Source organism: Anolis carolinensis, chromosome 2 (genome assembly GCF_035594765.1).
Source record: "Anolis carolinensis isolate JA03-04 chromosome 2, rAnoCar3.1.pri, whole genome shotgun sequence".
Classification (NCBI taxonomy): Eukaryota; Metazoa; Chordata; class Lepidosauria; order Squamata; family Dactyloidae; genus Anolis; species Anolis carolinensis.
In genome coordinates, this window is record NC_085842.1 from 232,225,599 (window position 1) to 232,241,593 (window position 15,995).

The window sequence follows — 15,995 nt, forward strand, 5'->3', positions numbered from 1 at the left end:
GTGGGGTCATGCAAATTAAGTAACCCTGGGATGTCCATTCTGGGGGAAAAATAAAACATCTAGAATAAAATTGTCCCCGCATGAAAGCCTTCACTTGGGTCGGGGGAAGGATGGTGTTCGTGGAGGACACGGGCAGGGTTTAGGCTACATGTTCATGATGCTCACTATAACTTGCATGTCAGAGGAGGGAGAGCCATTGGTGTCTCCTGCTCAGTGGGAGCTATAGCTCTTTGTGGAGGTGGGAGGCTGTCCATGTAAGTGGACACCTCCTCCACATACACACATAACACATTTTTCATTTGTATACTGTGTATAGATAAAGGTGTCATTCTTTTGTGGATTCTGGATTTTGTTGAATTTTGCTTTGTGGACAACATGGCTACCCCTGAATATGTTGCACGGATTTAGTATCTCATAGCACAGCCTCACCATGGCTGGCCTATGGTATTTTCCTGAAATTTGGTGATTGAAGCCATGGTCCAAAACATCTGAAGGGCACATCATTGGGGAAAGTTGCTATATCCGATCTTCTAACATGCAAAGCACATCCAGCAGTTATTAATTCAAGGCAGCGTTTTTATTTTGTCATAGATCACAGGCACTTTTCATCCAGTGTATCATAAACTATCCTGAAGTCAGCATTCAGGCCACGCTTTATGCCTAAAAAAAATAAAACTGTCAAATGTAAATAAAGGTTTTACAAATTTAGTAAGCCCTTGCTTCTAATAAATCAAGAAGATAATTAAAAGCTAGCACTTTTAAGTATCTTCCTCCAGAGATCATTCTTAAAATGATATCTGGAGAACGGAAAACCTATAAGACTCCACGGCCTGTATGGTCTTTGGCATGGCATATTTTAACATGCTGTATCTTTTCTCTCATTTCTTTGACCAAAGTGAAAGTGAGATGTATGGGCTACCATCCATAGGCCTTTGTCCATATTGCCTTCTTCTTGAATTCAGGGAAAGACCTCAGGGCCAGCAGGGAAGCTGAGAAAATGAAAAACATTCATAACGTAAGTCAACACTAAAAAGAGAAACATTTCTGCCCTGATCATAGTTCAATTTGAAGGTGAACTACCTTCTTCTAAAGAGTTCATCCAAATTTCTTAGAACCAGACAGACAACCATGTTTTAAAATCAGAACTTCAAGCATCCCCTCAATAGCTAGGGTGACGAGAGTTGAAATTAATCAAGAAATGGAGAGTTACACTTGCCTGTCACTGTCCTAGAGCATCATACAAGTTTTGTAAATAAGACAAAATGTGCAAGGACTTTAGCTGGCCATTAGCCCAATCCATAGGACAGTACATTGCCTAGATTTTGGCCTTTACTCCAGACACTGAGATCAGTGCTTTCAATACTAGAGCAGTATTATCACAGCCAGAAGAATTTCTAGTGAAGTCTTTTAGGTGTTTATTCTTTCTTTTGGGAGTGAGGAATCTATTAAAGTCTTCATTTGGAGACCTATGGAATTCAATTGATTCCTCAAGGTTTGGGGAATTTTCTATTATTGGAGCTGTAAGGCCAATAATAGAAAGCTAATGAAGGGTTGCTTTTTTAGTGTCCATTCCTCTTCTTGAAGTGAGAATTCTAAGAAAATGTTCTGCGCTTGGAGACCTATGAAATCTAATGAATTTCTGAATGATTTGGGGAATTTTCCTGTAGTTAGAGCTGGTAGACCTGTTGAAGGGAAAGTGTATCTTACTATTTGACAAATCCAGAGCAACTACACATTTGCAGAAAGATGCTTTGGAGAAAAGTATGAATAAGCTATAAAACTCTGGATCCCTTAAGCCAGTGGTTCTCAACCTGTGGATCCCCAAGTGTTTTGGCCTACAACTCCCAGAAATCCCAGCCAATTTACCAGCTGTTAGGATTTCTAGGAGTTGAAGGCCAAGACATCAAGGGATCCATAGGTTGAGAAGCACTGCCTTAAGCAACTTAAGAACATGTTGAGTATTTTTTTTATCTAAAATGCCTGGAACCAGAAAGAAAAGGTGCTACTATCTCAAGCCCTTCTACACTGCCATATAATCCACATTGTCAAAGAAGATAATCCACATTGTCTGCTTGGAAATGGATTATATGAGTCTACACTGCCAGATAATCCAGTTCAAAGCAGATAATCTGAATTTTATATGATAGTGTAGAAGGGTCTTCAGTCACCCATGCAAACAATTTCAGAATTTGAATTATTTTAGATTTATGAATTCCAGATTCGAGATATTCAGTCTGTATTAGAAGATGTGTCAACCATGATAGGCATCAGGATATATGACGCAGAAGGTCTTGGTGCCCATTACCTTATTGCTGCTCACAATGGGATGTAGTGAAATTACACTATATGCATAGAACATTGGTTATTACTGTCGCTGTTTTCCTAAACTAAAAGATGACAAGAATTCAAATTCCACAGTACCTTTCAAAAGATCTCTAGAAGACTTAGACAGTACTTCACTGGATGCCTCCATTATGCTGAACAGCCAGTCAAAAAACTAGAAATAAAGTATTAGAATTATTCCTTATAATTCAAGATATCTTAATCAGATTTGGATGATTCAATTCAAAACTTCAGATGTGGGGTAGACACCAGGGCCGTAGCCAGAAAAAAAATTCCGGAGGGGTTTTGAAAATTTCAGGGGGGGGGGGGGGTTATCCCTTGTACATACCCCTCCCCGCTACAAACCTGTCAATATCTGCTTGAGATAGTGCCTGGAGGGACTCTTAAGGTTTTGTGTCTCATAGACTTAGCATGGGGATTTGGTTAACCAGTTAAAATTCATGAGTAAACCAGGTTTTTTTTATAACCTGAAAAATTTCGGGGGGGGGGGGGTTGAACCCCTAAAACCACCCCCTTGCTACAGGCCTGGTAGACACTGTTAGTATTTTTATATCTGCTTAGCTTTTCTGAAGTGCAAATTGTACGTTAATTGTATGTGCAAATTGGGTTTAGAGAAGGGAGCACTTAATCCTTCCCCCATTTAACTAAAAAAAAAGAAAATGTAGGCTTTTTTTTGGAATAGCTATAAACCAGAGTTTTGATGATAAAGTCGTGCATACTATATCCTCGGATTAATGCAAACAAAAGGCTTAACAAGGGCTATAATATTAACTAAGGCCCTTTCTACACTGCCATATAATCCAGATTTTCAAAGAAGATAATCCACATTATCTTCTTTGAATTGGATTGTATGATTCTACACTGTCATATAATCCTGTTCAAAGCAGATAATCTGGATTTTATATGGCAGTGCAGGTGGGGCTTAAGTACTAACAACCATGGAATCAAATTTTCTATTATACAATAAAATGAAGCTGAGCTGAGCTATATAAATCCAGAGAGCTTAAAATATAAAAAACCACCTTTTAAACAAGGAAAAATTACTGATTTGTAACACCAGTGTACACTAAACAGTGATCTCCACATCTAATTTGAAAATGTAACTTAAAATCTTGATTTGTAGTCAGACTTTAGTCATGGTATGAATGTTTTTCATTAAGTAGGTGCAACAGTCATTTTCTGAAGCTGTTTTGGAAGAACAAAACAGCTGTATTTACAGAGAAAGTAAATATAGCAGTTAATATAGCAATGTTACTAGGTAGCATTGGATTTTATGTTAGTGAGATGCTTTTATGCTAATGACACCTATGCAGCTTGGCTGATAGGTAGAATAAACCCTGTCAAATAAAAAAAACAGTACAATAACACACAGCACATGTTATACACAAAATGCATAGCAATAACAATAATAATCCATGAATAATCAGCATTTAAGACTGCTTATGAATTCAGTGAATACAGAAAATTCTCAGCAGGAGGAGTAATTCCTTATTAGAGCACAAATCACATACCTTATGTGTCTGTTCTTTCCAAGGCTCTTTGGACAACAGAGTTTGTAGGCTCCCTGGGAGAAGGGTGAGAGTCTCTTGGACAGCTAAGTTATCTATTGGCTGCCTTCCCAATAAACTTGGAGACACTCCTGGGACTGCTTTCCCTTCCCAAAGGGACCAGTCGGCATTGAGACCAAATAGCAGAGGTGCAGCATGATCAGCCCAGGCGACCACAGCAGCAGCAAAGATCCATACGAGGAAACTGAGAGCCTAAACAGGAAACAGATGTTTCTTTTGTTAATGGGCTCAGCAAAGTCTAGAAAGGACTTTAAAGCTATTCATTTGTAAATTACAAAGTTTAGGGACTCATAAGAAACAGGGAAAGCTACTAGGTATGAAACTTTAACAATCTTAGGAGTTTATCACACAAGACAGGCAAATTACTCGGAAACAACACTGAACCTATCACGGAACTTACATACAATGCTGCTCCTTTCCTGGTGGGAGACAGCCTAGAAAGCATTTATTTTACAGACAGAAATAAACTATTAATGACTTCCTTTTCTAAAAGAAATGGCTTCCAATGGTCTCCCACTGGGAGAGTGGTGGGAAAAGAGCAACATCATGTGATAAAGCCATGGCAAATACGCTACTGTCCTGCCGTACTTGCAATTTGCCTGCCTCGTGTAATAAACACCTCAACATAGAACAATAACATGTAGAATAAGACCATAAAACATTATATGCCTGACTGAAAAGAATCCACGAGGCAGGAAGAATAGAAAGTAAATGCAACTGCCTCTAATTCGTACAAACACTAATTTGTTTTTACATGTTAACCGAAACAACAGTATTTCACAGAAATAATAGTACAGTTTAGACAGTCTTTTTTTAATCTGATACTATAGATGCCTTGAGAAGCAATGGTTGTCATACTGCAGTTACCACGATTATACAACAACAGTCACTTTGGCCCAATGAAGCCCAAACTTGCAACAAGGAAGGTCAATCTTATGAGCTGGTCATTGACCGTAATAAAGTGAACTTGAAACTTGAAGGCCAGAATTCAAATATCAACCCAGTCATTAACATTTTAAGAGAAAAAAAGTGGGACATAAATAATAAAACAATACAATACAATAATAAAAGGACCAACAGACCTTTTTAGGGGAACCAATAAGTTACTGTGTCACACAAGAGCTGCATCCCTGCATGAGAATTATTCAGTGAAAGCTAATCTGTTTACTATTTTGCACTAAGCACGGACACATCAGACAACAGGAAGGGCTTCAGAACCTTAACTTGGATTACAAACCCTATAATCCCACAACAAGGGGGAGAAGGAGGATGAGACCAGGAGTCCAACACATTTGCAAACCATTTGACCCATTGTAAGAACTAAGGCCTTTTGAAGCATCAGCAATACATGCCTCCCTCTCCACCACTTTTCATACCAAAACAAGGATGAAGCAAGATAAGGAACTCCACAATACCAGTGTCATCACTGGTGGTGTATGGTGAGTGCATACTGCATCAGATGACAACATCAAAAGACAATGACTCCAAAATGTCAGTCTATAAACATCTTGCACGGTATTTCACCAGTGACCACAAAAGCCATTTTATAAGCCTAGTTCACAGGGAGAGGGCCTTCTCCACCGTGGCCCCCCAGCTCTGGAACTCGCTCCCCAGGGAGATTAGGCAGGCCCCTACCTTCCTCTCCTTTCGGAAGAGCCTGAAGACTTGGCTCTTCCGAGAGGCTTTTGGTGACTGATCTCTGTATGATCGACCTGTTGTCCATTAACAGTGTATGCCTTCCCCAGTATTATAATGGCACTTTATAGCTATCATAGCTGAGTAACCACCCTCCCCTGATGACATGATATATTTGCACTTTTAGCACTTTGGCCTAGATTCTTTGAACCCAATCCATGATTTTAACACTTTATCTTGTATGTGGTTTTTTATGACTTGCTTTTATTGTCTGATTGATTGGTTTTATTGTTTTGTTTTTATATTGTTCTGTTCAGGCTTGGCCCCATGTAAGCCGCCCCGAGTCCCTTCGGGGAGATGGGGCGGGGTATAAGAATAAAATTATTATTATTATTATTATTATTATTATTATTATTATTATTATTATTATTATTATTATGTACAGTACTTTATTAACATAGCTATACGTCTAAAACTATGCTAATTTGTTTCTTGAGCCTTCTAATGCACAGGTACTTGCAGCCAGAGCTGCCATGTCCTTATTAACCAGTTATACTACTTTGAATCAAGTAGCTCCATCTTCACGCACTTTTAATTGCTATTTTTTTATAGTTAATTATTTTGTCCAATTTTCTAACCATTTACTAAAATGCGATGGACTGGTGCAGAAGAAGGTCCACAGGAGTCACCACACTGGATCACACCAATCCTAGTGCCACTACTGTCTAATTTTATGAAACTCCAGAATACCCAGAAGCTCTTGGGAGGCCCTTTGGGGATCATAGGATAACTTAAATTGAGTTTGTGAGTTGCTCTGGATTGCACATTACAAGTAAGATAGTAGGCTATAATACATACTGTACAAGAATGCATACATAAATATAGGATGGCAAATTAACTACACAGAGCATACAGAATTAATACTAGTAACAAGGAAATAGTTCGTTCCAGATGGTTTATTTAAAACCATAAAACTGCACAGATGGTTAGACAAGTGCCCAAAGAATTTTGCTTGTTATCTGCAGTAAATATATGTCGAAAGCAATGTTTTCTTTTTGAGATTCCATCACTGTTCTGACCAGATGGTCAATTTCCATATTTTAAATATATGTTACAAAAGGCCATTTTGATTCGATTTGTCAGCAATTTGACATTTTCATTTATAAAAACACTAAAATGCCTTTTTTGCAAGGCATTAAAAAACATCCCCATATATTCCTGAAAAAGAATATAAATCATAAATCAAAATGTCTTCCGGTTCTGAAAACCACAAATTATTTTTCTTAGCATGTACCTCTTTGGGAGCCACATTTGGTACAGATGTCGTTTTCAAGGAAACGTTTCTAATATATCCCATCAGTTCCAAGAGCCACTCCATTCTCTTTAAGACTCCTATAAAGTGGGAAAACTTCAGTCAAGCCAAAATAAGACACATTTCCAAGCATTTTAAGGATGAAGAGCAAACCTTTTTCACACTTCAGTTAATATGCATTACCACCTGTTGCGAATGAGTCTTTTTCTAATTTAAAAGTTTCCATACACCCTCCATCAAACATTCCTCTCCTTGCTTATTCCAGATGTTGGCCCATACTCACTGAGGTTTAGGATTAAATTGCACACCATGTCAAACATAAAATGTGACACTCAACTTTACAGTTGTTTTTCTTTGCAAGCTTGTTCTTAGGCCCCTGATCTAGATTGTGCCCAATAAACATGGGAGTAGAGTTTAAATCCCAGCCCCACGTATTTACCAGTGATACTAAATGAGGGAGTTGTCATCCCACATCAATTTTTAGTCAGCAGTGAAACTTTTGTTTTGTTACCATATGCGTATCTGAAGATAAAAAAAGAAGAAAGGTTTAGCTGCATATAGCAAGTTAAACCGCTGAGCTGCTGAACTTACGGACAGAAAGGTCGGTGGTTTGAATCTGGGGAGCGGGGTGAGCTCCCGCTGTTAGCTCCAGTTTCTGCCAATCTAGGAGTTTGAAAACATGCAGATATAAGTAGATCAATAGGTACTGATCTGCGCTCCATGCAGTCATGTCGGCCACATGACCTTGGAGGTGTCTACGGACAGCGCCGGCTCTTCAGTTTAGAAATGGGGATGAGCACCACCCCCCAGGGTCGGACTTAATGTCAAGGGGAAACCTTTATTATATACCTTTAATGTAGTGTCTACAGCAAGAATGGGCAAACTTTGGCCCTCCAGGTGTTTTGGACTCCAACAATTCCTAACAGCTATAGGCTTCAAGGATTTGTGGGAGTTTAAATTCAAAACACCTGTAGGTCCAAAGTCTGCCCATGCCTGGTCCTATATTGTCTAATCCTATATTGTCTAACTTTATATTGAAAAGCAATCTTGTCATGATATCGATGGAGTGAATGCCACACCCCACCTACTTGCATAATCTTGCCTGTTCATCCAGACTCCATTTTTTCACCTTCGTACAGCAGTGATAAACAATAGAAACATGTACATTTAAGTGAAAAATTCTTTCCTGCTTTTGCCAAGTAGATGCTGATAGCAGCAGCATACTGTCTCTGAATCATAGAATCATAGAGTTGGAAGAGACCTCGTGGGTCATCCAGTCCAACCCCCTGCCAAGAAGCAGGAAAATCGCATTCAAAACACCCCTGACAGTTGACCATCCAGCCTTTGTTTAATAGCCTCCAAAGAAGGAGACTCCATAGAGAGTTCCACAGCCAAACAGCTCTAACAGTTAGGAAATTCTTCTTAATGTTCAGGTGGAATCTCCTATCCTGTAGTTCGAAGCCATAGTTCCACCTCCTAGTCTCCAGGGCAGCAAAAAACAAGCTTGCTCCCTCCTCCCTATGACTACCCCTCACATATTTATACATGGCTGTCATTATGTCTCATCTCAGCCTTCTCTTCTGCAGGCTAAACATACCCAGTTCTTTGGAATATGGAATAATTATGTAGCCCTCATAGCTAATGGGAAATTGCATGAAAGAATCACACATTTTAATAGAAATGGAAGAGATGCTTGATGATTAAATGTATTATTCTTCCTCCTTATTGCTAGCAAAAGAAGATATAGGTGAATGGCAGGATTCACCTTTTGTAGGTAGTCCCTGATGTCTCACTCTTTGAATTCCTAAAGAAAAAAAACATTGTGGCCCCAGTTTTAGATTAAATACCATAATACTACTTATAGCTTGCACAAAATTCTATTCTCTGGCCTCATTTTCTATGTCACTGAACCTTGATTCTATGAAAGAACCCAGATTACCAAGACGAACAGAAATTCTAGCCCTTTCTACCCAATTGCTGAGGTTTTCTACAATTTTAAGCAGCAGCCTAGCTATTAGCTAAGTATAGACAACTTCATGGCCACAAAGTTGGCCCCAGGTGATGAACTAACCACCACAATTCTGAAAATTATGAAAGTGTGATACATCAACAAGTTGCATCTGCAGTGCCAAAGAGAACACCTGAAGTAATGAAATTACCAATCTTCATAGCATTCAAGATTGTTACAGCTCTATTATCCATTAATAAAAGGCATGTTTCACTTGGCTTGTTTCTCAATGGATGACTGCCCCCCAAACACACACACACACACCCCACTGAAAAGCTGACACTCTCCCAAGAATTTATAATACTCGGAGTACTCAGGTGAGATTGTCAGCTCTGGGTTGTAGTGTGTTTTCCAGGCTATATGGCCATGTTCCAGAAGCATTCTCTTCTAACTTTTTGCCCACATCTATGGCAGGCATCCTCAGAGGTTGTGAGGATGCCTGCCATAGATGTGGGCGAAACATCAGGAGAAAATGCTTCTGGAACATGGCCATACACACAACACCCAGTGATTCCGGACATGAAAGCCTTTGACAACACATTGTCAGCTCTCCCCACTGACTACTCTTTTCCAAACTTTCCATTTGGAAGATAAATCAACAACAGAACAGTGCAGAAAGCTCCCAGAGACAGCAAGTTCTAATCTTTAAGGATCAAATACTGTCACCTACAAGCCTGAGATTTGGAGTTTCCAGTGTCTCCAGTGTCTCTGGAGGCAGAATTGCCAAGCAATTTATCCCAAGTTCCAAAGGTTGGTAAATCAATGTTACCATAGAGAATACCTCTTAACACAATATGGTTATTAAAATGTAAATGTAAAGGAAAACGGAACAATTTTCCTTAATTATCTAAACAGTCCAGGACCCCCCCCCCCCCAAAGCAGCAAATAAAATCCAAATCAACAAGAATTATATTATCATGGGATGTCTGCTGATATACTGCAACCTGTGCAACATGTCTCTGCATGAGCCAAATGCCATTAACTCAATAAACCTTCTGGGTTCTCCTTTTTCCTTTTTATTTGCCCGAGACTGAAAAGCAGGAGAGATTCCGATGTATGCCTAGTCATAGGCTTTGCTCATCTCTTATATAGAAGAAGTGGATATTCAATGGCAATAACAGTTGCTTCCATTAGTTCTCACCGGTGTTTTCATGGCTCACAATTCGTGCATGATAGAAGCTGTGCAGTAGCATCCACACAATGGTTTCTTTCTCTTGGCACCCAGCAGCAGTACTAATCACATCATTCCATCGGAGCAAAGGAAATCTGCCTTGAGAAACTAAATAAAGCTTGACAAAAGTGATCTTTTCCAAATTGTTCTGCAAAACAAACCATGGAGTAAATGAAAAATAGAAGAAAGACTCTTTGGTGCAAGTGTTTCTTAGTTATTATATGAAACCTCATAACAAAGCTGAAGTTATTGAAAACTCTGATTATTTTTATATACTTGGTTTCGTCTCATTTATTTCATATTGCCCTTAAGTTTCACTTTGACACAATACGGTTACCTATGAATATGGTTCCATATACATTTTAAAACCAAAAAGCGGCCTGCTTTAACCCAATTTCTTTCTGAAGCAACTCCTTGCTTTTTCTACACTAACTACAGGCTCTTCCACACAGCCCCAAAATCCGTGATGCTCCCCCCCCCCCAGAAAACCAGAGATTTGGTCCTTATGTGTGGCCTAAATCATGAAAGGAATCAGAATTTTAAATCCTGGTTCCTTTCGCAATTTGGGTATGTCTGGAAGAGCCCTAAGGCTTCTCCAAACCATGAGTTCATTCACACTGCATAATTCCAATGCTAGCAGTTGCCAGTGCATATATGTAATATTACTTTCTCAAGTTCACTCTCCCAATAGTAGTGTATGTTTAATGTTTTGCTTTCTGAACCAGAAATCAACAGAAATGATATTGACATAGGATTTATAAACAGTGCAAACCTACACCATGTATCCCCTGAAAGCCAAATGCCATTAACTCTTAAAACCGCCTGCAAGTTTAAGTGCCATAGTTCTATCCAATGGAAATCTAGATTTTGCAGTTTAAGGAAAGACATTTATAATATTAAGCCAGTGACTCATCAGACCACCAATCCCAGGATTCCATACCATGGCAATTAAAGTAGAATAGCTGAGCTATAGTTCTGTGGTTTGGAGTATGTTGTTTTAAACCAGTGGTTCCCAAACTTATTTGGCCTACCACCCCCTTTCCAGAAAAAATATTACTCAGCGCCTTGGAAATTATTTTATTTTTTAAAATTTTAATAGCAATTAAACAGCTCCCGCTCCCCTGGATTGCTGCAGCGCCCACCACTGGGTGGTAGCGCCCACTTTGGGAATCACTGTTTTAAACCATCATTAGGAAAAGACTGTTTGTGTTAAATATTGGTGACAGTATTGCACAGCTATTATGAATTACTAATGTTGGTAAAAGAAGGATGGAAGCAAATATTTCAGAGAAGTGAGAAGAGAGCAAGCATTCACAAAACATGCAACACAAGGAGGAAAACATTTTCACCAGAAATACACATTACAACTGAGATTGTGAACTTGGGAAAAGAATGTGAAATATGTACACATTAACAGTGCACGCTCTTCTATCAGTGATTCTGGCACACCTACATCCGACTCTCAAGCTGCTAGTGCTGGGAGCAGTCAGAAACAATGAAAACTTTAAAAATGATACAATATCAATGTGATAAAAAATCTAAATTTTAAACAAAGCAAATTAGGAACCTTACAACTAGGTTGGAGAGCTTTATGCCTTGTTAAGAAAAACTGACATGGCAATTTGAAATTATTTTTAGAAGCCATTCACAGAACTATCAATTGGCCTGAAGCAGGATTGCAAACATACAGCTCAAAGGTCCCCCAAAGCTTTACACACCCACTTTAAAAAAAATGGAGTGATTTTCAGCAAATTTCAACCCTCAAATTGTGGCCAGAGTCCCCCAAAGCTTTCCACAGTGCCCCAAACACCAGCAGAACCCATCAATTCCTTCAAATATCTTCCTCTCTCCATTTCCTGATAAAGTACCCACAGGAAGTGACATAACATAACATCTAGTTGTCATTTTGGAGTTGAAATTTAGGGAGATGGAGATATTTGGGTGTAGATGAGGACTGTAGTCAAGGTGAGATTAGCAAATTGATTCTTAGTCTCTCATATTGTTATGAGTTTGGATTAAGTAGTAAATATCTGTCCATATATAAATAAAGAAGGAGACTGATAAGAAGATCACGGGGATCTTGTTTTAGCTAACCAGGCACCACTGTCCATTTTATTTCATGTCCACTGCCATTTCCCTCCAAATTAAGTCCTGTTCAAAATATGAAGTCAAAGCAAGGCTTTTACTTTTCACTTACTATAGATTATTATAAAGTAATACCTTGCATTTCTAGAAAAAAGATTTAAACAGTTAGAATGTCATTAATTACCTTGGAGACTTGAGTAATTTGATCAACCTCTGTATCTGTCATTTCTGAAAGGCATTTTGCGGAATTTATATACATCTTCACCTCATTTTGCTGAACAGAGAAAAAAAATAAAATCTTTAAACATGGAAAACTCCATAAAAATAAAGTCTTTCTTTCCTACTTTCTTTCACCTGACACTCCATTCTTTTCCTGTTACTCACCACTATGGATGGCTAGCAACCAGAAATGGCAATCACAAGATACAACAGTATAATAAAGCAAACAGATACTATAGTGTTACATCCTATTTCCAAATCCCTAAACTTAACTTCAGTACTATAAGCATTCATTCACAAAGGTTATATGCCCTAAGTACTATCAATATAGCTCAAACAATTTAGAAATAAATTGACTGATACCTGACTTTTCAGGCTGTTTAGCACAAAAATGTTTTGTTTGTATTATCAAAAATTAATATCAAGATACAATAGAACCAAAGGGTACTGTCAACCACAAAGCTCCACAGATTTTAAGAAAACATGTCTGTATCTTGCAAAATAGAGATACATACATTTACAATAGCTTTCTATTCTATACTTCTGTTGTGGTATTTGCATTCACGCAGTTCTATTAAAATCTATTATTTAAATCTATGATTCTTAAACTATGTTGTGTTTTATATTAGCATGCTATGGAAGGAAAGATTTTTTGCTGTGAAAAAGGAAATTATCATACTGAATGCCTCCCTTTCTGTATTTCTGAACAGAGAGTTTCCATTCATTACCATTCCACCAATAAAGAAAGCAATATCATTTTGGGAAGGAAGTAAGGATGCCTTGAGAATCCCTGATAAAACCCAGGAGAGGGTGGGACATTCAGAAGCAATTTTGGCCACAACTGCAAGAGATAACAACAACAACAACAACTGCAACTACTACAACAACAACTACAACAACAACAACAACTTTATTTTTGTATCCTGCCTCCATCTCCCCGAAGGGACTCGGGGTGGCTCACATGGGGACAAGCCCAACAACACAAGTTAAAACACAAAACAATAAATTAAAAACATTATAACTACATAAAACAATAAAACACATCAACAGAATTAAAACTAGGACAATAATAATAAACATTCAGAGGGTAAAATTGTGTAGAACTCTGAATAGTGCTCCTAGGAGATATAAGGGCGATCAAAAATAGGGGCGGAGGAGCAAGCTCAATAAACACTAAAATCATAAAGGGTAAGAAAAAGTGATAAAGTGCAACAACCGATAATAAGTTGTAAGCGGGCTGAATATCTGGTGGGACTGCTTACTCAAAAGTGTACTGGAACATCCATGTCTTTAGGTCTTTGTGAAAGGTGGACAGGGTAGGTGCCAGTCTGGTCTCTCTGGGGAGAGAGTTCCAGAGCCGAGGGGCCACCACCGAGAAGGCCCTCTCCCTCGTCCCCACCAGATAAAGGCAGAAGCGAGAGAAGGGCCTCACCGACAGATCTTAAGGCCCACGTGGGTTGGTAGGGGAGGAGGCGATCACGAAGATAAGCAGGTCCTGAAGTTCTTTCTTGTGCAACATGATTAAAGGGGCAGATGACATATCTGTTCTCCCCTGCATCTAGTCAATCAAAGCATGAATAGACAAATATCCATGTCTTCTCCATGACTTAATACATTCCATTATGATGGGAAAACAGGTGGGAGCCCCTACAAATGATCTCTGTTCTGAACTTGCCTGTAAAATTAAAGTGGCCATACTCATATTAACTAAAACGAGATGAACAGATAATGTCTAAGTTCACTCCCTTAATGCAGTTGTAAACACAGGTTAAGCATCCCTTATCCAGAATTCTGAAGTCTGAACTGCTCCCAATTTGTCCACATGAGTGGCTGAGATAGTGGCATCTTTACTATGTGGTGGTTCAATGTACAAAAACATATTAAAATATTGTAAAAAGAGGGCCAACTATTTTTCGGGGACAATGTTTTTTTTCCCCTTCTAGCCATCCTGGTTCTCTAGCATCTCTTACATCCCCAAAAGAAAGCATTTCCAAACAGTTCCAATACTTTAAATATTTACTTCCTTACCCGAATCTCATTTGGCAAAAGTTCAAATATCCTCTCAGTAGCTTTACAAAGACAGCTCCAATTGCCTTGGGCAGGGTTAGGAAGTTTCATGGCTTGATGGAGCCCCTGCAGAATGTCCCAGCAAAGCTCCCGATTTTTTGCCTGTTTCTTTGTGTCAAAATGCTGCACCATAAATATTTCAGTGAAAGCCTGCAGCTTGTCATCCGCAACATATTTCACCCACACAGGTAAGGAAGTGAAAACGTATCTCTTTGCTTGGATCTGAATGACAAATATAAGACAGAGGGACTTCTGAGAATGATTCCTATGTTATCCAAGATTTACTTGTGTAATTAATTCAATGCAAACCCCATCTTTTCCCCAGAATGGAAGCCAATGAGGTTTACAAAATTTGAGATAAAATTATAGCTAAATTTATTTTAGAAAAGTTAAAAAATCTGATAGCAATTCTATTAAAAGCCTCACAATTTCACATATAAAATATAATGTAAAAGATAGAAGGAAAAAACCTCTGAACACAAAAATTAAAAAATTATACTATAATGTGATTAAAAGTGAAAGATCTACCTAAATTATAAAATGGTCCTAGGCTGATAGTGGAAAGAAAGCAGAGAGGGGAGAACTGGACTTCCTGTAGCAGGGAGTTCCAAAGGTCAGGAGCAGCCATGGAGAAGGATCATTTCCATGGCCTCAACAGATGGACCTGAGAGCTCTCTCCCAATTTTAAAATTGAGGCAGGTTCATACAGGGAAATATGGTCTATCGGATACTCTGGACTCATGCCATATAGGACTTTAAAGGACAAAACCAGCACTTTGAATTTTGGTTGGAAATAGGAAGTGGAGCTATTTCAGCAAGGGGGCTATGTATTGGAATTATGTATAATGGACGATGGAATGATCTTGGACTATGATTTTCGGGTGATGTGATTTTAATATTGAATGTAATGTTTTTAAATGTTTAATATGTATTAATTTTAATTTAACTGATTTTAAGCTTCTGTTTGTATGTATTTTAAGGCATCTAACAATTGCCATATGTAAGGCCCACTGAGCCCCCTCTGGGGTTGAGAAAGGCAGGATAGAAATAAGGCAAATAAATAAATAAATAAATGGGAGACAAGATTTATGAGTAATATATATATACTGGTGATGCTGAACTTCACAACTCCAGATGTATGATGGGAAAAACAGTTACATTGGGCAACACACTTTTGATGCCTCAAATGTTAACCCTATTTCCGAGTATATTTGACCTGCTGAATCCAAAAATGACATCAGTTTTACCCTATCAGCTCTAGGTTTTGAGATAGAAAACATACGCCAGTAACCATTTGTTCACCCACAGGAAACCATGATAATCATATGTAAGAAACCAAAGCTGATGCCGTCTCTCCAATGCAATTTTCTGAATCTGTATCCCAAATGACCTTAAGAACAGACCTACACAGATTATGATAACATAGGGTTGTAGCAGAGTTGCTTTTACCTTCTCATATCATTTGAAAAATGAGAAGGAGGACTATATATGATTTGAAATATGTGGAAATTCAGAATCCTGTCTCAGCCATGTCCACAGACTCTAATAAGGAAAATTTCTGTGATTCCCACTCACTGCTAGTAAAAC

General features: G+C 38.5%; 1 protein-coding gene across 1 annotated transcript in view; it reads right to left on the minus strand.

The window, feature by feature from the left end:
• Positions 1–555: 555 nt before the first annotated feature.
• Positions 556–15,995, minus strand: part of focad (focadhesin) — a 166,404-nt gene continuing 150,964 nt past the window's right edge. Inside the window, exons 38-44 of the mRNA XM_003216604.4 lie at positions 14,370–14,630; positions 12,307–12,396; positions 10,008–10,185; positions 6,841–6,938; positions 3,855–4,103; positions 2,422–2,497; positions 556–989 (exon numbers count right to left, since the gene is read on the minus strand). Coding sequence (XP_003216652.2) covers positions 916–989; positions 2,422–2,497; positions 3,855–4,103; positions 6,841–6,938; positions 10,008–10,185; positions 12,307–12,396; positions 14,370–14,630 — 1,026 coding nt within the window. The 3' untranslated portion in view covers positions 556–915. The remainder of the gene's footprint in view (positions 990–2,421; positions 2,498–3,854; positions 4,104–6,840; positions 6,939–10,007; positions 10,186–12,306; positions 12,397–14,369; positions 14,631–15,995) is intronic.